General features: G+C 41.9%; 1 protein-coding gene across 1 annotated transcript in view; it reads left to right on the top strand.

Annotated features, from left to right (window-relative positions):
• Positions 1-21,331, top strand: part of slc24a3 (solute carrier family 24 member 3) — a 372,465-nt gene extending 351,134 nt beyond the window's left edge. Inside the window, exons 13-17 of the mRNA XM_063056262.1 lie at positions 3,580-3,746; positions 7,138-7,252; positions 11,879-11,991; positions 14,891-14,956; positions 17,495-21,331. Of these exons, the coding sequence (XP_062912332.1) occupies positions 3,580-3,746; positions 7,138-7,252; positions 11,879-11,991; positions 14,891-14,956; positions 17,495-17,644 (611 nt within the window). The 3' untranslated portion in view covers positions 17,645-21,331. The remainder of the gene's footprint in view (positions 1-3,579; positions 3,747-7,137; positions 7,253-11,878; positions 11,992-14,890; positions 14,957-17,494) is intronic.
• The last annotated feature ends 4,592 nt before the right edge of the window (positions 21,332-25,923 follow it).

Below are 25,923 nucleotides of genomic sequence, written 5' to 3'. Positions count from 1 at the left end.
GCAGCAGGCCAGGCAGCATCTGCAGGAAGAGGTGCAGTCGACGTTTCAGGCCGATACCCTTTGTCAGGACTAACTGAACGAAGAGTGAGTAAGGGATTTGAAAGTTGGAGGGGAGGGGGAGATCCAAAATGATAGGAGAAGACAGGAGGGGGAGGGATAGAGCCAAGAGCTGGACAGGTGATAGGCAAAAGGGGATACGAGAGGATCATGGGACAGGAGGTCCGGGAAGAAAGACAAGGAGTGGGGGGGGGGGGACCCAGAGGATGGGCAAGAGGTATATTCAGAGGGACAGAGGGAGAAAAAGGAGAGTGAGAGAAAGAATGTGTGCATAAAGATAAGTAACAGATGGGGTACGAGGGGGAGGTGGGGCCTTAGCAGAAGTTAGAGAAGTCGATGTTCATGCCATCAGGTTGGAGGCTACCCAGACGGAATATAAGGTGTTGTTCCTCCAACCTGAGTGTGGCTTCATCTTTACAGTGGAGGAGGCCGTGGATAGACATGTCAGAATGGGAATGGGATGTGGAATTAAAATGTGTGGCCACTGGGAGATCCTGCTTTCTCTGGTGGACAGAGCGTAGATGTTCAGCAAAGCGGTCTCCCAGTCTGCGTCGGGTCTCGCCAATATATAAAAGGCCACATCGGGAGCACCGGACACAGTATCCTCCCGCCACCCCACTAGGAATAGGGTTCCCCTGGTCCTCACCTACCACCCCACCAGCCCCCGGGTCCAACATATTATTCTCCATAACTTCCGCCACCTCCAACGGGATCCCACCACTAAGCACATCTTTCCCTCCCCCCCTCTGCATTCCGCAGGGATCGCTCCCTACACAACTCCCTTGTCCATTCGTCCCCCCCATCCCTCCCCACGGATCTCCCTCCTGGCACTTATCCGTGTAAGCGGAACAAGTGCTACACATACCCTTACACTTCCTCCCTTACCACCATTCAGGGCCCCAAACAGTCCTTCCAGGTGAGGCAACACTTCACCTGTGAGTCGACTGGGGTGATATACTGCGTCCGGTGCTCCCGATGTGGCCTTCTATATATTGGTGAGACCCGACGCAGACTGGGAGACCGCTTTGCTGAACATCTACGCTCTGTCCGCCAGAGAAAGCAGGATCTCCCAGTGGCCACACATTTTAATTCCACATCCCATTCCCATTCTGACATGTCTATCCATGGCCTCCTCTACTGTAAAGATGAAGCCACACTCAGGTTGGAGGAACAACACCTTATATTCCGTCTGTGTAGCCTCCAACCTGATGGCAGGAACATCGACTTCTCTAGCTTTCGCTAAGGCCCCACCTCCCCCTCGTACCCCATCTGTTACTTATTTTTATGCACACATTCTTTCTCTCACTCTCCTTTTTCTCCCTCTGTCCCTCTGAATATACCTCTTGCCCATCCTCTGGATCCGCCCCCCCACTCCTTGTCTTTCTTCCCGGATCTCCTGTCCCATGATCCTCTCGTATCCCCTTTTGCCTATCACCTGTCCAGCTCTTGGCTCTATCCCTCCCCCTCCTGTCATCTCCTATCATTTTGGATCTCCCCCTCCCCCTCCAACTTTCAAATCCCTTACTCACTCTTCCTTCAGTTAGTCCTGACAAAGGGTCTCGTCCTGAAACGTCGACTGCACCTCTTCCTACAGATGCTGCCTGGCCTGCTGCGTTCACCAGCAACTTTGATGTGTGTTGGGAATAACGTAGGCTTGGTGTAAAGGTTGATGGTCGCTGTGAAGTCAGGGGGCCGGAGATCTTATCTGTGCTCTATCTCTCTATGACGCTGAGACTCTGTCAGGGTAAGCAGGATCCAAAGGTAGTCCATGCCTACCTTTTCCAAAGCTGCTAGATGTGCACACTGCCCACTTCATTTCCCCTCTCACGGTTCTGTGGGGTTCACTGCACAATTGTTGGGTGGAGGGGTGGCCCTGGGGGAGTCTCGTCAGGAAGAGATGGACATTCGCATTTGCAAGAGGCAATCAAAGCAGCTCTGTGACTGACAATTTGTGAGCTGTGATTGGAACGGTGATGTGCTGCCCAGGGTGGAACCATCTAGGTTGGAGCTGGCTTACGTGAGGATGTTCATGCAAGGGGACTTGAAAGGTGAGAGTGAGCAGGCAGCCAGTGAGTGCTATTCAACCCCTCCTCCCCTATCAGCCTCTATCTCACCCTCCATTTTACTTCTGGATACTTACCATCTCCTCCCTACACTCTCAGTCCTGGTGTAGGGTCATGACCTGAAACACTGGCCATCTCTCCACAGCTTCTGTCTGACCTGCTGAGTTCTTCCAGCAGTTTGTGGTTTTTTTACCAAACTAAAGCTGGGAACGTACTCAGTGGGTTTGCCGTGGAACTTGTGGTAAAACTGCTTGGAACTGTGTTACGAAATGTTCTTGTTTTAAAAGCTAACCACTTCACTTGTTGTCCACTTCCAAATAATTGATGTTCGTTGTTGGGAATGTGGCACACGATGAATTGCTTCCTGACCATCATATCTGTCGACAGCTGACAGGCAGAAGTGTGAAACTGGCGAAGTGAACCAAGTGGGAAATAGCATTTTACTGTAAATCCCAACAAATATCAATTTTGATCGCTATAAATAGTTACGTGGATTAGGAATTTGCTGTGGTGTGTTGGTCAGAGCGTAACATGCAACAAAAAACAACATTCAACAATTATAAAGAATAAACAATTCTATAAGAAATACATATTTTAAAAATGCTAATAAAGTTAGATTAAAGGACATATGGAATATATGCGCATAAATAAATAAATAGATACATATAGATATAAATACTGTCACATATTTACAATGTAAGCAGCATTATAAAAAATGTTTTAAGGTGTCTGCAGTGCAGTGACGGGGGTATTAGGTAGAGGAGTATGTGTCTGGTGGGGGTAACAAGAATGGTTAATCAGATTAACTGCCTGGGGGAAGATGGCATGGAGTTTTTGTTTTAATAAAGCTATAGAATTTTCCAATTTGTAGGGTGGGTTGTGTCTGCTATGATTTTTCCTGCAGTAATGGTAGACTGCAGCCAATGACCTTTTCTGCTGTCTTCCACCGTGGTGGTCATATATTGTGAGAGGATGCTGAAGCAAACCAGGCAGTAATATGCACTGAGAGCTCCACATGTTGAGCCTCATGGGCTTTCCTTGAGGTGTGGAACAAGTGCTGTATATGACAAAATATAAAGAAAAAATGCCGGAAGTGCTAAGGCAGCATCTGTAGAGAGAGAAACCGTAGTTACTATTTCAGGTCGGTGCCCATTCACCAGGTTAAAGCCGAGCTTTAGGGGCAGTATTATTTCCGGACTGCAGTGTACAGTGGATCTACAGTAGTAACTGAACAGCCTCCTTGTCAGTACCCCTCAAGCCATGACCTCTATTCTACCATCCAGAGAGTACAGGGAGCACTCATTTTATAGGCCCCAGTCATGTAGACCACCCCCCCCCCACCAGTCTGGAAATGCATCATCTGCCCCCCCCTGCTTTTGCTGAATCAGAATGCAAGTGCTCCTGGTGGGAACTCCCATGTCTGACAGTGTGTCTTTTATTTCTTCTGCTCTCTCCGCAGTGGGAATGTGGGATGTGATAAAGTGGGTGATTGCGTGGCCGCTGTGTTTCCTGATGTACTTCACCATCCCGAACTGTGCCAAGCCTCGATGGGAGAAGTACTTCATGTGCACTTTCGTTGCAGCTACTCTGTGGATTGCGGTTTTCTCATATGTGATGGTGTGGATGGTGAGTGGTGGGATGGAATGGGCTTCCCCTGCTGTTTTCATGGCTGGAGTGATGGCAGTGACTCTTGGTCTTGTGCCTGTGGCAAAACCAGGCCTGCATTGTGCAAATCACACACAAGATTCTGGATGAGCTCCGTGGGTCCCTCAGTGGAGGGAGCAGATGCTGCCTGCCCTGCTGAGTTCCTCCAACATGTTGTGTGTTGCTCAAGTTTTCCGGCATCTGCAGGATCTCTTGTGTCTGAGGCCTGCCATGAATTACCCAGCCTCAGGTGAGTGGGACAGCTTCAGAAGAGGGGGCAGCGTCAGCCTGCTTTCGTGCATCCTTTGCTGCAGTCTCGAAAGATGCAGCCAGGGGCTCTGAGTCCCGGTCTCTGGGCGCCGACCTGCGCCCGCATTGAGATGAGCAGAGTTTGGATGGAGATGATGTCACGTCTCACTGCTGGTAGCCTGCCCGCAGCCGCTGTCCATGTTCAAACGTGGCGAGTGGGCACTTGAGCCAACACCGGAAGCCGGTTTATGGTTGCCCCCCCCCATGAGTCGGGAAAGAGCCAGTACAAAATCAGAAAGGAAAGCTTCAAGGTGCCTCGCCAGAATTTTCTTTTGCAAGACTGTGTTGTGTATAACTACATGGTTGAAACACCTGCTAGGCTACACAGTTGATCAGAATACAGCTAGTCCGTTTCGTCAAAAGGGAACATGTTAACTTTCCTTTCCCTTAACAATCAATCAATCAAACGTGCTATTTGTGACTTTAGTTCAGAAGCATTTTGGCTGCCTCACAGTTTATGATAGTCACAGGCTAACGTTAAAACATTTTGAACCAGCCACGCCATTGGCTGCCCTAGTGTCAGGACTCCCCCCATTTCAAGAAGACGCTGGTGTGATATGCAGTCAAGTAAACGTTTCTTCAGTTGCTCGGCCATCTCAGTCTACTCTCAAAGTCTCCCTCAGTCTTTCAGGAAGCCTCTGCTTTTCCTAATTAGCTGTTTGCTAATTTTGGAAAAAAAACTATCTGCCCTATATGTGACTTGCATAATTTTATGTATTTCTATCAAGTCTATCCCCAAGCCTCTGATGCTCCAGACAAAACAACCCAAGTTTGTCCAATCTCTCCATATAGTTCATATTCTTAAGTCCAGGCAACATCCTGAAGAACCACTTCAGCACCCGCCCCAAAGAGTTACCAGTGTCTTATATTTTCATGTTTTTATTGAAGTATACTATCGCAAAAAATATTTTTATGAGCAAATTTATAGACATAACAGGTCCTCACTTTGTTGGGCACAGCTGTTGTTTATAATAACGTATTTCCATTTCTCACAGGAAGGATATTATTGCACAGAGTGGTGAAAATAGCTGGCAGGGAAGGAAGCATAAATATTTCTGGAGTAGGAAGTCATTCGGATTTCCTTGAGAAATTAGCGGTAGTAGTTGGGGAATGTGCATGGAGGCCTTTTTAAAATAATAGAAGTATTTAGTTAAGGGAGATTTAAGTCTGGAATGAGATCTCATTGACACAGCCTCCAGGGCCTGCAGGAGTTGTTGGGGAAAATCAGGACCAAAACCTAGTAAGAACATTTTAACTTTTCACTTTCACTTTCTTGATCCTTGTTCTTTGGCAAGGTCATATTGTCTTTAGAGCAGGTTGGTTTTCTACTGGCTAACTTAATGTGTTCTACCACAATGTCTGGGTCACAAGTCAAGCAATGTGGCTATAATAGGAGAAGGGAATGCACAGTGTACCAGGTGCATCTTGTTACCTTCTGTTACCAGCACCAGGTATCTTGGAAATCGAGGGTTTATGACAAGTCATTGTTCTGGGAGGGACTTCAGGAATGTCACCAAAGACTTGAAGGAAACCTTGAAGAAAATGGACACTGCTTCCAAGAGGTGTTGTACTGATATTTGGGATCTTGGAATATTTTTTAAATGTACATTAAATAAAATATTGGCAATCACAACTACAAGTGGAAATCATTAGAATTGGGAGATGTTGCTTCACTTGTGACAAAAATCTTAGTATGCTGCAGCTTTTTGATGTATTAACGTGGTTCATCTTTCAGTATTGGGGAAAGGAGCTCTTTCTATATCAATATCAAACAGCCCCATGTCATGTTCAATCAAAAGAAAGGAACTCTCAATTCTGGGGCAAGCTGAGAAAAAGAATCCTTTAGTGTGGAGATGATTATTAGTCACTCCAGCTCTTTGGTGGAGTTGACAGCTTCTAGAAATTCTGTGCTTTAGAGGTTTTGGTTGAGTACGGAAGGTTATAAATTGTAGCTAACAAGAGAAAATGTTAATTCCTAACTCTTTGGGATGAATGAATAAGAAACAGAAGCTAGAATAGGCCATAAAATTAATCTGATCAGTTTAGTGATCCAGTTGCTGATTCTTCTAAGTCCTCATTTCTTCCCTGTCATCCGTAATCAGTTTAAAGGGTGATTTGCAATAGCTGGTAACCTAACAATGCCCATATCCCATAATTCAGATAAAAGAGCTTAGCATGACCAGGATACATCTTTGACCCACTGTGCTTTCCACATTCAACAAATTTCCTTTTGCCTTCAGCATATTACATTTGAATTGGTCTGTTTTGGCACTTCCAAAGCTCCCTTTCAGAGTGTGAGTGTTAATGTTTGCTAAAGAGCTATAACATGGTTTCCACCATGCAGAGATTTTGCTACACCCTCAACTCAATCATGATCTGATCCACTGCAAACTGCTGACATTGAGCAAGTCTAGGACTCATTAGACTTGGAAAGAATGGGAGGTGATTTCATTTAGAAATGCAGGATTCTGAGGACAGAGTTGAGAGGCTATTTTCTTTTGCTGGCAAGTTTAGAACCAGGGAGCTCAATCTCAAGGTAAACCATTGAGAATAGGTGGATATCTTATTTGCACACCTGCTCCTACTGTATATAGAATTCTTTGTTTTGATGGATGGATGCTCACCATGGGATATATTTAAAATTGAAATTGATGGGTTTTTTTGGTCTCTAGTGAATGCTAACCCATTTCAGAGAGAAATTAAGTGTTAATAATGGTTTTGGCATTCTGGGTAAGGGCATGAAATAGATGAGGTTTTACAACAGTCCAATAGTGTCATGTTTAGCATTATTGACAGTGGGTTTCTTTTTTTCTTCTTTTATTCTTTTGATTCTGCTCTTAAAGTATGCCTTACGATCTTATGTAATGAACTGAATGTAAATACCCCACATGCTGTGGTTTTATTTGATCATGCCTCTGGATTATTTGTCCAAAATTCTTGACAACTAATCCAGCAATGTAACTGCAATGTGATTACTCTGTAACAAGTGGCTGAACAAGATACAAGTCAATTTTCTACTGACTAACTCATGTTCTACCACTAAGAGCAATGTGCTGTTGTCTAGGTCACAATAATCGGGTACACACTAGGAATCCCTGATGTTATAATGGGAATCACATTCCTGGCAGCTGGAACAAGCGTACCAGATTGCATGGCCAGCCTCATTGTTGCCAGACAAGGTAAGGTCAGTGTGTGTGTGTGTCATCACTGAGTCTTTTGGTGGAGTCTTTTAGAGTTTATGGTTGTTAGTTAGTTTATGTTGTAATGTGATTGTTTAATTAAACCACAATAAGAATCCACCCATGTTTACACATGTACATTTTGATAGATTTTGTTTTCATTGATGATAAGGAACGTTGTAGATCCAAGCTGAAGTTGGGTTTATGGTCATATGCACAAGTACATGTATGCAATGAAAATCTTATTTTCAGGAAATTAACATATTTCACCTCACAGGCTGATAATAAACCTGATTCTGATTCTGAGCATCACAGGGCACATAGCTTCTTATTTACAAGAAGCTCATAAATTAAACATAAATTATACAGAATTTTTATAATAAACACAATTAAAAGACAGAACAAAAAGAAGTCCATATGTTGGGATAAGAGCAATTCTGTTCACCAGTGTCAGCCAACATGTCTCCTAGACTAGTTATAGACATCTACAAACTATTTTCAAACTTAAACACCACGTCTGCAAAAGACATGTTACTGCTGCCTGCTGTGAGTTCTGACATAACGAAGGCTTACAGTGGTATGCAAAAGTTTGGGCACCCCTGGTCAAAATTTCTGTTACTGTGAATAGCTAAGTGAGTAAAAGATGACCTGATTTCCAAAAGGCATAAAGTTAAAGTTGACACATTTCTTTAATATTTTAAGCAAGACTACTTTTTTATTTCCATCTTTTACAGTTTCAAAATAACAAAAAAGGAAAAGGGCCTGAAGCAAAAGTTTGGGCACCCTGCATGGTCAGTAATTAGTAACACCCCCTTTGGCAAGTATCACAGCTTGTAAATGCTTTCTGTGGCCAGCTAAGAGTCTTTCAATTCTTGTTTGGGGGATTTTCGCCTATTCTTCCTTGCAAAAGGCTTCTAGTTCTGTCAGATTCTTGGGCCGTCTTGCATGCACTGCTCTTTTGAGGTCTATACACAGATTTTCGATGATGTTTATGTTGGGGGACTGTGAGGGCCATGGCAAAACCTTCAGCTTGTGCCTCTTGAGGTAGTCTATTGTGGATTTTGAGGTGTGTTTAGGATCATTATCCTGTTGTAGAAGCAATCCTCTTTTCATCTTCAGCTTTTTTACAGACGGTGTGATGTTTGCTTCCAGAATTTGCTGGTATTTAATTGAATTCATTCTTCCTTCTACCAGTGAAGTGTTTCCCGTGCCACTGGCTGCAACACAAGCCCAAAGCATGATCGATCCACCCCCGTGCTTTACAGTTGGAGAGGTGTTCTTCTCATGAAACTCTGCGCCCTTTTTTCTCCAAACATACCTTTGGTCATAGTGGCCAATAAGTTCTATTTTAACTTCATCAGTCCACAGGACTTGTTTCCAAAATGCAACAGGCTTGTTTAGATGTTCCTTTGCAAACTTCTGACGCTGAATTTTGTGGTGAGGATTCAGGAAAGGTTTTCTTTTGATGACTTGTCCATGAGGAAACAGCTACCTGAAAACGCTTTGCTGTCTTCTTATAGCCTTCGCCTGCTTTCTGGACATCATTTGTTTTAATTTTCAGAGTGCTAGGCAGCTGCTTAGAGGAGCCCATGGCTGCTGATTGTTGGGACAAGGTTTGAGGATTCAGGGTATTTTTAAAGCTTTGAAATTTGCATCACCTGGCCTTTCCTAACGATGATTGTGAACAAGCCATAGCCCTAACAAGCCAAAGAAGGTTTGAGACCTTGGTAGAAGTTATCTGAGAGCTCAAATCTCTTGGAGTGCCCAAACTTCTACATGGTGCTCCTTTCCTTTTTTCACTCTAAAATTGTACAAAACAAAAATAATACACTAATCTTGCTTAAAATGTTGAAAAGAATGTTTCATCTTTAACTTTATGACTTTTGGAGATCAGTTCATCTTCTACTCAACTATTCACAGTAACAGATATTTTGACCAGGGGTGCCCAAGCTTTTGCATGCCACTGTATAAAGCTCTCGATAACCCTTGGCAACCTTTACTTTATTTTATTGTCGCCAAACAATTGATACCAGAGCTACAATCATCACATTTGATTCTGTGCTTTGCGCTCCCTGGAGTACAAATTGATAGTAAATATTAAAAATTTAAATTATTTATCATAAATAGAAAATAGAAAAGGGAAAGTAAGGTAGTGCAAAAAAAAACCAAGAGGCAGGTCTGGATACTTGGAGGGTATGGCCCAATAGACAATAGACAATAGGTGCAGGAGTAGGCCATTTGGCCCTTTGAGCCAGCACCGCCATTCACTGTGATCATGGCTGATCATCCACAGTCAGTATCCAGTTCATGGAGTGGTTCATGGAGTGTTTCTACCTGAAGATCCATGACTAGTTCTGTTCTTTATGGATCTGTGCTGGAACATCTGCTGCAATGTAAGATTTGGATGAAATCATCAATCAGTGTGTTAGTAGGTTTGAAGATAGCACATGTATTAGTGGCACTGTGGATAGTGTATACGGTTGTCAAACAATGCAGTAGGATATAGATCTTTTGCAGAAAAATGGCAGAAGGAATTCAATCTAGGCAAGAGTGAGATGTTGTACTTTGGGATATCAAATGTAAAGGCAAGACCTTTTAACACTGTTTATGTATAGAGGGGTTGGGAGTTGAAATGTAAAGGGGAAGTACCATGGTTAATGGCAGGACCCTTTATTAGTGTTGATGTACAGAGGGATCTTGGGTTCCAAGTCTATAATGACCTGAAAGTAACCTCACAAGTTGATAGGGTGGTTAAGAAACCGTATGGCATCCTTGCCTTAATTAGCCAAGGCAGCGAGTTCAGGAGTCAGGAAGTACTATTGCAGCTTTTTGCAACTCTGGTCAGGCCGCATCTCGAGTTTTGCATTTCAGTTCTCTTCACCCCAATATAGGAACGATGTGGACATTATGGAGAGGGTGCAGAGTAGATTTACCAGGACGTTGCCTGGATGAGAGGCAACGTGTGGTATAAGGGAAGGTTGTATAAACTAGGGTTGTTTAATCTGGAGTGGCAGAGGCTGAGGAGAGACCTGATATAATTTTATAAAATATGAGAGGTATAGATAGAGTAGACTGCTGGTATCTTTTCCCAAGTTTGAACTGTCTAGTACCAGAGGGCATGCATTTAAGGTGAGGGGGGAAAGTTCAAAGGAGCTGTGTGTGTTTTATGCAGCGAGTGGTGGTGCCTGAAATGTACTGCCAAAGGTGGTGATGGAGGTAGGTACAATCAAGGCGATTGAGAGTCTCTTACATAAGCACAAAATAGGCAGAAATGGAGGGGCACAGACTATGTGTGGGCAGAAGTGATTAGTTGCCTTTAACTTAATTAGGTTGTCAAAATATTGTGGGCTGAAGGAACTAATCCTGTGAGGCAATTCTCCCACATATTCTTACTGGACTTCCTTGGACACTGGTCCACAGATCTCACCATGATGACCTTAAGGATGCAGAGTTCCAAACGTTTACTTGTAAAAGTGAATGAGAAATGCAGCAAGGTTTATTGTTGACACAATCGTCTACTCACAAGATGCCCAAGAAGTATTGAGATAAGATTCTGAATTTGAATTGAGGCACAAAGCAGCTCTACAGTCGCTGACGAAGAGTTGTCACTGAGCGTGACTGAAGTGGTGGTTCCAGTGAGCCTAGTGAAGGGACTGCAACAACAGGATCTGTTCAGGCTCCAGGATTAACATAGGCAACACCACTACAGATAACACAGATCAAAGTGATACCTCCATTGGGTCTGGTGAAGAGACTGCAACAACAAGATCTGTTTGGACTCCGGGATTAACAACAGGCAGAACCACTACAGATACAAAGGTCAAAGAGAATTGAACACAGCTAATCAAGTACCCTGTTGAAATGTGTGCATCTCATTAAACTAGTTTCACTTCTACCCCTTATAAAAGGGTCCGTGGTAGCGTGACGCTATTACAGCTTGGAGCGTTAGAGTCCAGAGTTCAGCTCCGGCACTGACGTTAAGGAGTATGTATGTCCTTCCCATGAGCACTCAAGTTTCCTCCAAGTGCTCCAGTTTCCTCCCACAGTCCAAAGACGTAGGTGAATTGGTGATTGTAGATTGTCCTGCGATTAGGCTAGGGTTAAATAGCTGGGTTGTTGGGCAGTATGACTCATTGGGCTAGGGGGCCTATTCTGCGCTGTATCTCTAAATAAAAAATAAATAAAAACAACGCAATAAACACAATTACGTGACATCCCTGTGCGACCATATTTGAGCATGTGCACATTCTGAGGAAGAAACTCAAATGTGGTAGAAACTCACACCTTAGACCTTTCCATCATCCCCGTGTAATAATCTGCATGTTACTGCATTGAAGACTGGAAACCTACACTATAGATGCTAAATAGGAAATGTTACTGACTCCAAGGAAGGTGATAGAACCTTACTGAGAGAGCCTGATGAGCTTCCTCTTGGGCTATGGAAAGATAAATCAAATTCAATATTGTTAGTTGACATGGATGACATGTTCGCTACTAATAAGCAATAGCTTAAAGGTGAGGTGAAAGAAGCATTACATTCTAATGTAATCTGAACATATAGAAAACAGTGAGATAATAGTATAATTGGGATGCACAACAATAACTGACCTGTCCTGATGTCCACAGGCATGGGAGATATGGCTGTTTCTAATTCCATAGGAAGCAATGTCTTTGATATCTTGATGGGACTTGGTCTGCCCTGGACGATTAAGACAATCATGGTGAATTACGGCTCATATGTAAGTCTTATGCTTAATTACTGAGGGTTAATAAAAAGTCACCATAAACATGTTTGAGAGCTGCCAACAGCATAGTGCACCAATGTAGCCTGCATTCCCTTGACTGTAAAACAGGGGAAATGCCTTTTCAGCTCACAGTCAGTGAACCAGACGAACCTCACCCTTCACTGCATCCATATCTTCTCCAAGTAGTGTTTTTAATCTGGACAATTTACAGACTGCATTACTGTTGATAACATTCAAAACTACACTCTGTGACCACTTGATTTGATACCTCCTGTGCCTAATAAAGTGGCCACTGAGTGTAAGGTCATGTTCTTCTGCTGCTAAAGGCCAACCACTTCAAGGTTCAATGTGTTGTGGGTTCAGAGATGCTCTTCTGCACACCACTTTAACGCATGCTTATCTGAGTTACTAAAGCCTTCCTCTCAGTTTGAACCAGACTGGCCATTCTCCACTGACTTCTCTCATTAACCAAAGGTTTTCGCCCACAGAACTGGATGTTTTTTTGATTTTTGCACCATTCTCTGTAAACTCTAGAGGCAGTTGTGTGTGTGGGAAAAACCCAGGAGATCAGCAGTTTCTGAGATGCTCAAACCACCCTGTCTGGCACCAACAATCATTCCACGATGCATGATTTTATGCATTGAGTTACTGTCACATAATTGGCTGATTAGATATTAGTATTAATGAGCAGGGGCACAGATGTACCTAATAAAGTGGCCCTGAGTGTACAACAATGACAGAACTGCTAAACTTGATCACCTGCCCTTCCCCATCTCAAAATCCACCTATCAGTTTTTTAATGGAGACACAAAAGAAGACCGCAGATGCTGCAATCTGGAGCAACAAACAATCTGACAAAGGATCTCAAATGGGTCAAGCAATATCTGTGGGAAGAAAGGAATTGTCAATGTTTCAGGTCAAGGGTTTCTCAAAATGTTGCCATCCCAAAACATTATTAATTTCTTTCCTCCCACCAATGCCGTTTGGCCTGCTAAGGTCTTTGACCAGCAGGGGCTTGTTGCATCAATTTCTTAATCCTTATTTCCCGCAAGTCACAAGGATGAAAGATTCCTTCCTTCCATAAAATCTCAGCACCATTGTCCTACCAAGTACTGCCTATTCCTCCCATATCTTTCACCACCCAATCATTTACCTCTTCCCTCACTCAATAATTTTGGATAATGAATACTTAATAACCCAAAGATATTAAGACCAGATGATCATAAGACATAGGAGCAGAATTAGGCCATTCGGCCTAGTGTGCCTGATCTACCATTCCAACATGGCTGATTTATTATTCCTCTCAACCCCATTCATCAGCTTTCTTCTTGTCACCCTTACCTATCAAGAACCTATCAACCTCAGCTTTAGATATGCAGCTTCTGATGACTTGGCCTCCACAGTTGTCTGTGGCAATGAATTCCACAGATTCACTGCTCACTGGCTAAAGAAATAACTCCATATCTGTGTTCTAAAGGGAAGTCATTGTATTTTGAGGCTGTGCCCTTTCATAGTAATTCCACGCCCCCCCCCCACCCAACTATAGGAACCATCCTCTGCACGTCCACTCGAGCTAGGCCTGTCAATATTCAATAGGTTCCAATGTGATTTCTCCTTCCCCCTTCTCCTAAACTCCAGTGAATTCAGTTCCAGAGCCATTGAACACTCCTCATGTGTTAACCCTTTCATTCCCTGGATCATTCTCATGAAATTCCTCTGGATCGTCTCCGTTGCTAGCACATCCTTTCCTGGATAATGGACCCAAAATTGCTCGTAATATTCCAAGCGCAGCCTGACCAATGCATTTTAAAGCCTTAACATAAGGGCTGTGACAAACCTTTTCATTCCACAATTTCATTCAGAGCCCATCGTGGTGCAAGTTATCCATTTTGTTGTGTTTGGAACCAGCATAAAAAAGGTAAATAATGCAGTTTACATTTCCACTGAGGCAGGAAATCCAACCTCGCAAGGTCTTGGCCAACAAAAATAGTCACCATAACCACTGTTGACATTCACCTACCCCTGCAGACTAAGGAGCTGCAGACCAACAAGTCATTGCTTGGTTATACAGAGCTTCACACAAGTCTATGGAATGACTGTGGCCAAACTACAAGGACATGAGATCTTAAGGGAGTTACTCCATCATACTCCACTGCTAGTCTTTAGATGCAGCACAACATAATTAGGGTGGTTGTATTATATCAATTTATATATTACGTAGTACTGAAATACCAGGTTTGCACATGTAACAATATGGAGATGATACCTGGAAAAGAGGGAAGTGCTTCAATTAATGGCCATCTATTATAGTTCAGATGGACCATTTCTTCCATTGTTAGCGTTTTGAATACCATCAAGTGCAGCCTGCAGATTGCCCAGATTTCGGACATTGGTTTACAAAGATACAGACGCAGAGCAAAGTTTCAGATCCCTCCTTATTCAGTACTATTTCTAACCAATGATATTAGGACATGATGGATCCTTCCAGATTCCTACCTTCTCATGTTTCTATTGTCATATACTCTGAACTCACCTTCGCCGTTCATTCACAAAGAATATGTACCTGACTCAGATGTCCAGTGCCATGGAGTAGACCGCAGAGAACCATGCATTTCCACTGTGCAAGGCATTTCATATGCCACAAGGACTTGTGAAAAGATCATGAAAAGCTGATCTGTGATTAATCAGTTGCTGCTGGCAAAGTATTGGATTATCTAAGCCATTATCCAGAAAGTTGACAGGATAAATCAGAGGGAATTGGTGTTACGTAAATGAGATTGAACTTGGATATTCACATCATGCAATAGACACCAGCTGGCAAAAATGTTAAACCAACTAGTTTAATACAGTGAAGTTTTCCAGAAGAAATAAAAAAATGTTTTCTTTCTTTTAGTTATCATTGAACAGTCGTGGGCTTAAATATTCGGTGGGACTGCTGCTAGCTTCTGTTTTTCTAACAGTAAGTTTTCAATCCTGTCATGTTCGGACTGTTAGAGTGCCTGAGACCAGTGCCATTGCCCATTCAATGATGTATAGTGAAGGCTGCTTTTTACTTTAATTTGTACTCTCGTTATGCTCTTCATATCATAACAGCTGCATTTGTTGAAATTCTCCAAAGCTCAAAGTACATATATGGTATTTCACCATAAACAACTCTGAGATTCATTTTCTTGTGGGCATATTTAATAACATAGAATAATAACCATAACAGAATTAATGAAAGACCACTCAACTAGGGCATTCAACCAGTGTAAAAATACAAAAAGAAAGAAATGATACTAATATATATTGAGAACATGAAATGAAGAGTCCTTGAAAGTGAGTCCATAGGTTGCGGGAACATTTCAGTGATGGGGCAAGTGGAGTTGAGTAAAGTTATCCCCTCTGGTTCAGGAGCCTGATGGTTGAGGGGTAATAACTGCTCCTGAACCTGGCAGTGTGAGTCCTGAGGATCCTGTACGTTCTTCCACAGTGAGAGAACATCATGACATGGGGGGGTGGGGGTCCCTGATGAGGTATGCTGCTTTCCTGCAACAATGCTTCATGTAGATGTGCTCAATGTTGGGGGGGGGGGTGTGGTTGTGGTTTACCCGCGACGGACTGGGCCGTATCCACTACCTTTTGTAGGATTTTTCTGTTCAAGTGCATTGGTGTTTCCTGTGATGCAGCCAGTCAATATACTATCTACTACATATCTATAGAAGTTTGTTAAAGTTTTAGATGTCATGCCGAATCTTCACAAACTCCTAAGGAAGTAGAGATGATTCAAAGACTGGTCTGTAGTTCTGCAAACCTCAGTCGAAATCTTCTTATAAGTTTCAGACATGTATACAGAAATTCAGATTAACAGACCAATCTCAGAATTTTTCCTCATGCACTACCTAATATGAATGTGTTAGCAAGATGGTATCAAATTGACAAAGACCCCTTCTCTAAGAATCATTAGAAAAATGTTTTCTCACTGCTCAGGGCAAGGAAAAGAAGTACTTTTCTAAACCTATGTCTCAAATGTTTATCAGCACCTTAGAAGTGTTTTAACGCTATTTTATAATTTGCTGTCTTTTTGCATTTTAAAAACAAACTGTTGAGAATGTTCATCCCTACCTAAGGTTTGAGTGGTTAATAACAGAAAGACAGTACACAGTGTTATTTTGTCATGTGCCAGTTCTTCACAGTAGAGGAGCCTTGATCTCAAATATTTTTTATAAGAAAAACACCGCTGATGATTCTGTTACTGGGTGATTATTTATTGTCATTTCAAATATTTTAAGTGATTTGAAGGCATTTGCTCCTTCTGTGATTCCATCTGTGAAATTAAAATCAGGTGCAATTTCACTCATTTTAACAGTATACAACTTAAAAATTGTTAATAATTCTGTTTAAATGATTATCCCAGTCCTTAACACTGTATTCATTTTGCCAAGAGCACACCCTCAATACATATCACAAATATTGTTTTAGAAATTCCTTTAGTAACTGATCTGAAGTCAAATCTTTAATTTTTAAAATCTGTCATTCCCAAATCAGTAAGTTCCAGTTTACTTCCTTTACAATTTGTGTAAAAATCTGTCTGGGAATTTTACAACATTGGTGATCAGCTAATGCTCCAGGTGAAATCGCCCTCCAGGAGGTTCTCCCTCTAGGCTGTAGATTTCCACAAATCAAGGTTTGGTGCAACTTGCTGCCACGTATTCTGAACAATCAGCAATCAGTTTATTGGGTATAATGTGCAGGAGAGGTATACCTGATTAACACCTGGTAATATCCTTCTGTAGAAGCCGACCTCCTCAGGTTAGAAGTGGAGCAAGCCAAGGATCAAGCATATAAAAGGAGGAAGAAGTCCCAAATTCAAAGTTCAGCGAGGTCTATGGTTTAACATGAATTTATTGGGTTCTCCAGTCTCCCTCTTGCCCCTCTTGGGGTCTCTGGCCTCCTTGTTACCCATTTTCTGGCATCTTAATCTGCTCTTGGTCTCAATTTCCTTTTCTGTTTGCTCCCTACAGGGTCTGGATTCCTTCCTGAATGTTTCAGGATGTCTGTTGTCCTGCCCATTTGCTCCACGGGTCTCAGGCCTCCCTCTGACTGCTCTGGAGGACGCTGGCCTCATTCTCAGCTGCTCTCACATTGCTTGGCCTCGCTCCCATCCATTCTCTCTCTCATTCCCAGAAACTCTGACTGCTCCCAGAGACTCTGGCCTCCCTCTCAATCGCTCTCGGAGGCTCCAGTCTCTTTCTGTGCCACTGGCAGAGACTGAGGCCTCTCTTCCAATCATTCCCAGATACTCCAGTCTCTCGCTCTCTCTCTGCTGTAGTTTGAATCCCCACTCTCTCCACTCACTTGGAAATGACTACAATTAATAGAAAATATTACTGTTCTGCAGCCCTGCTGCCTTGTTTGTAACTTGGCCACATTTTTTGAAAGTTAATTTTGTAGAATAGGTGGGAGATACTGAAATTGGCTGTGACAGGTAACACTGCTTCTGATGTTTGCTCTGCAGGTAACTTGTGTCCATCTGAACAAGTGGAAACTGGATAAGAAGCTTGGCTGTATATCCCTGTTCCTGTACGCAGTTTTCTTGTGTTTCTCCATCATGACAGAGTTCAATGTTTTCACATTTGTGAACCTTCCTATGTGCCGGGACCACTGATGTACAGTGAAGATGGCTCGACCTTGGAATCAGTGCAATACTAAAACTATACGAAGAGCAAAAGTCCCATGGCTTAATGTTGCGAGCTGCAAGGAACTGCTCCTATTGAGAACTGGGTGCAAGACACACTTTCAGAAAGAAAACAAACACCTGTATTGATGTGAACATATTTTTAATGTACTGTATTTAAGTGGAGTTGTCACACACACACACACACACACACACACACACACACACACAGAAGAAAACTTATCTGATATTGTTGGCTGCTAATCAACGTAAGGCTGGAAGACATACCTGCCATGTTTGTATATTCTCAGTTCTTTCAGAAAGAAATATTTTGTCTTGATAGAGATGAGTGGGAAGTGTACAATGGCATTTGTTATTGAAGAGTATAAGGTGTACCTTAAAGCAAGGAATTTGTATTGCCCTGTAAAATTACCTCTTACTCTCTCCCCTCTCCATGCCTTCATTTTCCACCCAGCTTCGCCTTTGCCAGAGGGCTTAAAACCAAGAATGTACATATCAACATGATTCACCTTGTCCTACTGCTCACCAGCTGTTCATACCACTGACGGCAAGTGGAGTTTAAGCTCTGAGCCATGGTGTTTATGCAGAATTTGAGTTATGGCATTTGACATCTTAAACATATTGCAGTTTGTACCCAGATACTACTCCTGACAATGGTTCATTTCTCAGGAGGTACATTTGCACGATTTTTTTTCTTTGTTGGAACAGTTTGCGCAATCAATGGTACACGTGTGTATATTGATGGTATAAAAAGTTGTATATATTGGGAGTTTTTTTTTCCTTTTCATAAAGGTAGAGTATGTAAGATATATCACGGTTTTACGCAGCTGCGCGGTGTTTGATTTGGAAATGTTGATTAAGGTACGAACAGTGCAGCTGAGGAAGCAAAGTTTCTCTGGGTTTTGTCTGTACAGGTAGTTTTAAAAATAAAGCATGTTTAATTTATATATTTATATAAAAAACAGCACAGGAAGCCACTTTGCAGTTTCACAGCACATTTTTACAGGACTGTGTGAAAGTTCCATGCATGCCTGCATGCTTGACCCCCTGGTTTTAGCTGGTAGTCTTCCTCAACCAGTTTTCCTGCAGAAATGATTGTGGTGGGGAAGATTTTAAATTGTCCTTAACTGTTGCTATAGTTAATAAATTTCTAGATGAATTTGCTATGAAATGACTCCACTAAGCTGATTGTAGTTAGTTGTCGCGATCTAACTATAACTTGTTCTGTTTCTTAAATGATTAAGTGATGATACCACTGAAATCCCAAATTGTGATTAGAAATGGAGGATTATTATTCTATTGATCACACCTCACCAAAGTTTATAAGCCAATTCTTACTGCTACAGAACAGCGTTAAATAAGGATTTCAGTAGAAACCAAACCTTGTTTATGTTCTAAAGAAGTAAATACATGAGACATTTATTGTGCTTCAAAGTTTTCAAGGACTTAATGAGCTTCAGGGTTGTATTGGCTAAGTGAGTCTATTGTAACCTGCAGGACTGTCACCATATATGCATCCAACATCACTATAATTCCACTGATTTGTGATTTTAGTAAGTATCTTTAATGTGTTTTATCTGCCTTTCTTTCTGTCCCTCTGTATCTCTCCCTTTGCCTTTCCGCCTCTCTCGCTCACTCTTTCCACCATTAACCCTCAAAGCAGAAACATGAGGAAAGCAGTAGGCTCCTTGATCCTGCTCTGTCGTTCAGTGCGATCATGACCACACCATCAATGCACCTTTTCCCCATTTCCCCACGCTCCTTATTCCATTCCATTAATATCAATCTAGAATTTGGGATTTAAGGCAATCTGATATCAATTGTGATCTGCACTAAGGAGATGCAAAATTCTGGCCTCCTTTTTATGTATTTCTTAATTCTCCCCAAACCCTGGCATTGGATTTTGAGACTACTGTATATCTCTAGTCCTAGATAATTCAATCATTGGAACTAATTCCTCCCTCTTTCCCCTGCTCTCCCTCAATCTCTCAGCAGTCCTTTCCACTCCCTGTCCCTCTCCCTCTTAACATCTGGATAACAACTATCGAATTGCCAATTAGTTCTTGAAATTCCAGGGAATACAATCCTAGTTTGTGCCAACTCTCCACGCAACTCTGTTTTTCAAATCCAAGCAATGTTTGGTAAGTTCATGTGCATTCCCTCCCAGGTCAAGATACTCTTTCTAAGTGGTGCTGCCCAGAACTGCCTATTTTACTCCAAGAGAGGTCTAACAGTCCAGATGAAGGGATTCAACCCAAAATGTCGACTGTCCATTTCCTTCCATAGATGCTGCCTGACTCGCTGAGATCCTTCAGCATTTTGTTTGCTATTCCCATGTAAATCTCTGAGAAGTTTTGCACGTTCTAACTTCCATAGCTTTCTGCTTCTCCGCCCTCTGCTGTAACCCATTTTCAGTGTAGAATCACTTTGCTAAAATCTAAAATGAGACGGGGCTACCGCCAGCAAGGCAGAAGACTGAGATGTCAAGATCATCAATCACAAAGACTTGTACATATAAAGGCTTTCTGTTTGTCTTCTAGAACCAGCCCACACCATACACATCAGTTGGTTTAATATCTGTCAGTGCTTAACATTTATTAACTGTTGCTGCATTTTATTTCCAGCTGTAAGGGAATAGAATCATTGTCTTGGTGACAGAGTCTCAACACTTAATACACACGTCAACTTTTGTTCCTGAACAAAACCAAGGATTTTACCCACTGGCGTTTAGCTGGAATAAATATTTCATAGCAACGTTTTGCAGATCAATGGATTGTAATTTTTGAAGTTTGATGTAAAATGTTGACTGAATCCCCATGATGTGTAAACAGTAAGATTTTATCTTGCAGGCTAGTCTTGTTCCCCAGCATTACTATATTGAGTTGATTAAAGTTTCAATTTTGCCAGTAAGATGGTCAAATGCGGATTTTTCACAAAGTATTCTCTTTTACGTGAAAAGAATTTCTTGGAGTTTGAAGAGTTGGAAATCATGCTTATTTTATGAAATGAAGTGGTAAAGAATGTAACACGCATGTTAAGACATATGACTTGTATTCATGTCCAGTCAAATTCTTCCTACTTTGGGATTACATTAACAATTTTCTAATTCTTTTCATAACTGAAATACATTTCCAGCCAGGGTAACGCAAAGATTAGAAGTGTGGTCTGTACTACAAAACTATATTTTCATGTCAGTTCTGCTCAACGTTAAAGGTAGAGTTAGGTACTGCACACAGGCTTTGACTTTTAGGGACTTTATAGAACATTTTTAGAGTACTTCGTGCCATTTGGTAAATTTCCTTGTGGAGGTAAGAGGCCTTGATATTGAATCAGTCTTGCATTTCCTCCATCTAGAAACTTTGCTGTGAGAATTTCCTGGTTGGGGAATTAACTGTAGATCACTCAATTATACAGCTTATTGAAAAATATTTCCATGTCTTTGTTTCCATTGGCAGTTGACCAATTAGGTCAGTTGCAGTAAATGCTGAGTGTGCTTTCTCTTTTTTAAAACTATTGTCTACACAAGGTACAAAACTTACTGAAAATTAGTTAACATTTCAAATAAATCACCAATGCTGTAAATCCAAGCCACTCAGTTTTGTGGTTCAGCCTGTGTGAAGCTGGACTGATCTGTTTGATTTTTGTGATGAGCTCACCCCACAAATGAGTATTAACTAATAAAATATATTTTTCAAAGTTTCATCAGCATGCACCTTTGCTGCATTACTCTAAATAAACACACAACCATATACACATGCTTGACACACTTAGCGATGGTGAGGAAAGTGACCCTATCACCTCTTTCATGAAGGCAAGGATGGACGTTAAATGATGACCTTAGCAACAATATTCATTTTCACATAATAAATAAGAAAAGACCTGCAGTAGTATTCACGTAACATCTCTTTTGGTTTCTCTGCTGAGTGGAGCATGGTGACAGGCTGTTCAGTTCGTTTCCCATTGCTGCCTGTAAGGAGTTTGTACGTTCTCACAGTGACCGCGTGGGTTTCCTCTGGGTGCTCCAGCTTCCTCCCATGGTCACTAGGTTAACTGGTCATCATAAATTGTCCTGTGATTAGGCTAGGATTAAATTAGGGGAATGCCAGATGGCATTGCTCAAAGGGCTGGAAAGAGATGTTCTGCCCTGTATCTCAATTGATATATAAATATGTTTACCAAACCTGCCAAGCTAATGACACCTAATCTTTTCTGCCTGCGCATGGTCAATATCCCTCCATTCTCTGCATATTCATGCACTTATCTAAGAACCTCTTAAATACCTCTATCATAACGGTCTCCATCACCCCCAGCAGCACGTTCCAGACGCTCGCCAATCTCCTGTTTAAAAAAAATCTTGTCCCACACATCTCCTTTGAATTTTCCTCCTCTGGTATTAGATGTTTTGACCCTGGCAGTGGGGTGTGGCTGGTGGAAGATACAGGCTGTCTGTCTCTGCCTCTCATAATTTTATTATCCAATGTCAGGTCTCCCCCTCAGCTTCTGCTACTCCAGCAGAAACAACCCTAGTTTGTCCAGCATTCTTACAATCAAAGCAAGAGTGATGTTCAAAAATAGGCACCGGGAAACTCCAGGAATCTGTAGAGCTCTCTTTCTCCAATGATATTGAAATATGCAGACCTTAGCATTCAGTGTGTCAGGAACGTTAACCCCAGACCTTGTCATTTTTTGTCTTTTGCCTCACGAATGTATTATGCCACTTCATTGTCCTACACTGCAGATTTATTTACCCTCTGGTGCATGAATCCTAGATGAAGAAACTGAAATGTATCGCTACTGTCAGAGAGACTGGTTTTGTAATGTAACATAATACCATATTACTGAGCGGTAGTGATCAAAGATCCAATCTGGTGTAACGATCTGGGGTTAATTTCTGTTCACGGACTATCCTCCAGTTCTGCTGGATTGGTGTGTCAATGGTAGTGTAGAGGTTAGCACGATATTATAGCTTGGGGTGTCAGAGTTCAGAGTTCAATTCCAACACCGTCTCTAAGTGCTCCAGTTTCCACCCACAGTCCAAAGGCATACTCATTTAATTGGTCATCGTAAGTTGTCCTGTGATTAGGCTAGAGTTAAATAAGAAGGACCTGTTCCACACTGTGTGTGGAAATAAAACAAAATTTAGAATTCTGCCTAGGGTGGATGCCGTAAAACCGTGCAAGTGACGAATGTATTGCAACCACGTGTATCAGCTTTAGTGAAGTCAAGCACTGGTAGTCCTGCTGTTCCTTTTCTGTGAGGCTGTGCTGTTTCTCCCTGCTAACGTGCAAAGCCAACTCTCAGCCTTCAAATCCCCATTTACTCCACACAGGTTAGAGTAACTCTCTAGTGACCCAAGTTCAATTCCCACCTCTGTCTGTAAGGAGTTCATGCATTCTCCCCGTAACATTTGTTTCCTCGTGCTCCAGTGTCCTCCCACATTCTCAGGACATTCTGGTTAGTAGGTCACGTGGGGGTAATTGGGCCAGAAGACCCTGTTACTGTGCTGTATTATGTTTTTTAAAAAATCATGTTGTATTAAAGTGGTAATATGCCCCCCCCCCCACCACAATGAATAGCCCTTGAATGGAAACAGCATATACTTGAACGTATTGTATTAACATGTAAAACTGCCTGTGGCTCTTTTCCGCCCCTTTAAGGTGCAGTCCTGTTTTAATGCAACCATGAAAACATCCATCAACAGAGAATTCAAGCTGTTGTAAAAACTTGGATTAAACCACATAGAACTTTTCTAATAGCTTTGGATTTTCTGGCAAGCAGCTACCTTCTTGGCACACTCATCCTCCGACTAAATCTGATGTAGCTGATAAACTGCTAGGAAGTGCTGGGACAGTGTTGCTGATGAATGTTGATCTTTGACTGTGCTTTGTGGTTCCAGAGAACACCAAACAGCCATCAAATCCATTCCAATGGAAACAGGGAACTCAGTAGTAGATGCCAGAACCATTGCATTCTCATGATATTCGAGCCAGAATATGTTCAATTACCAATATGGACGTGCTGTAAACAACGCTGTTCTGTGAAACTATTCCTAGAATCATACAGCATAGAAAAAGTACCTTTGACCCATCAAGAGTGCACTGACCATTGAGAACAGAGCTATACTGATCCTACACCAATTCCTTTGTATTCTTCATGTTCCCACTGACTCTCCTTTCCGTCATCCTTTTTCCCTTTTGAGATGGATGGATGCAAGTAATTCTCTATGTATTTTAAGCAAGATTATTAACACATTTGTGATTGTTTAAAACTATAAAGTATGCACAAAATGAACGTTTCTTTCAGATGGAGACACAGAATATTGCAGCTGTTGGAATCCTGAGCAAAAAAAAAAACAAGCTGTTGGATGAACTTACTGGGTCATGCAGCATCTTTAGAGGGAAGTGGACAGTCAACGTTTTGGGTTGAGACCCTTCTTCTGGACTGAAAGATCAAAAGGAGATAGCCAGTATAAAAAGGTACAAGGGAAGGTGTCAGGTAAGAGCTGGCCAGTGATAAGTGGATCCAGCTGAAGAGAGGTGACAGACAGATGAAGGAGAGAGTGGAAATAGCGATAGAAGCTGAGAGGTGATAAGCTGTGGTGACAAAGGGCTAAAGATCTCCCTCAAATATAAGTGTATAACATTTCAAAATAGGAAGAAACCTTTTATGTTTTTTCTAGTGTCACTCAGGGTGTTTTGGGGAAACTTGCAGCATGCCTGGCAACACTGTAGAGTAGCGGTTGGGCAGAACAATGGCATAGCCATTAGTGCGTCACTTCACGGCGCCGGCAATCACCACTTGGGATTGAATTCCAATCGCTGCCTGTAAGGGGTTTTATGTTCTCCCCGTGACCGTGTAGGTCTCCTCCGGGTCTCCTGTTTCCTCCCACATTCCAAAAACGTGGTTAGGATTAGTAAATTGAGGGCGTACAATGTTAGCTCCTGAGGCATAGCTGCACAGCACAATCCTAACTGATCTGATTTGATGCAAGACAACGTATTTCACTGTATGTTTTGACATAAATGTGACAAGTAAAGCCCATCTTTAAAAAAAAACATGTTCAAAAAGCATGTAATAATCCAAATGGACATTGATCAGGGTTCTTCAGATCTAAGTTAAAAGGAACTTTTGACATGTTTTATCCTCAGTACAGTGAAGGAAAAGGTAATCTCTTCGCACAGGTTCTATATTATACCGAAGCAGACATTGCACAGGCACAAAGGGGTACTTTTAAAAGAGCATTAACATTCAGATATCTTGGCAATGCCTATTTTAAAAAATAAGCATTTCATCATTTTTAACCATTTTCTTTGTTTTATTAATAATTTCCAATAATAAATGCAGTAATGCTCCTATTCCAGTACATCGTGCAGTATTGTCTGGGATAGGTCATGATTTATGTAGGTTTAATATGAAATTACTAGTTTATTACAATGTACTGCTTTGGGCGTCAGAAATCACTGCACTGGCACTGGGAGCTTACTTTATAATTTCTCTGTTCTCTCAAGATTTACTGTAACGTGAAGTTGAACATTGATGTCCACAGGTGTGTCATGATTTCTTGTAGTTTTCTCTCCAAGAGGTTGTGTTTCCAGCCTGTGTAAAGTTTATTTTATCATCAATCATCAGAAGCATAAGCATCACCCTAAGCTGAGGCTGTTTCCTGCTAAGCATTTGAAGGTGGGACCTTGGAGAATGAAAGTCAGAAGGAGTTATATTAATATAAAGTCTTTTTGCACATTCTGGTCAACAGACTTCGATTGGTGACTTAGTCCAGTTTGGAGTTGTTGTTGTTCTTCAACATCATCAAGCCTACAACTGCCATAGCTACAGATTGGTCTGCTGCTGTGTGGGTTGTCAGTGAATGGGTGTTTAACTATTTAGTTGGATAGGTGTCCCCACAACAAATGCAAGGGAACCACTCAGGATTATTTTATGAATGCACTCATTGATGCAGCTGGAAGCATGTGTCAGAAAATCATGGGCATGATGAAAAGTTAAAAAGCAGAGTACCATGAAATACATCTGAAGTTTCCTCGTATTAAGCCTTGGCATCAAAGTATTCTGCTGGTGTGCATAGATCTCCATTATATGCAGAGGCACAAATCTAAAGAGATCAACAATTAGGTTGAATGTAATAAAACTGCATCCCTGTTTCGATTAACAGAATAGAATAATTCATCAATAGTTTATTGCTGTGGGATGCTAACAGCTTTAAGAAACTTGCCACTGGATTGAACTTGGCAAGG

This window comes from Mobula hypostoma, chromosome 8 (genome assembly GCF_963921235.1).
Source record: "Mobula hypostoma chromosome 8, sMobHyp1.1, whole genome shotgun sequence".
NCBI lineage: Eukaryota > Metazoa > Chordata > Chondrichthyes > Myliobatiformes > Myliobatidae > Mobula > Mobula hypostoma.
The sequence above is the reverse complement of the archived record's forward strand: the minus strand, read 5'-3'. Positions and strand labels throughout refer to the sequence as shown.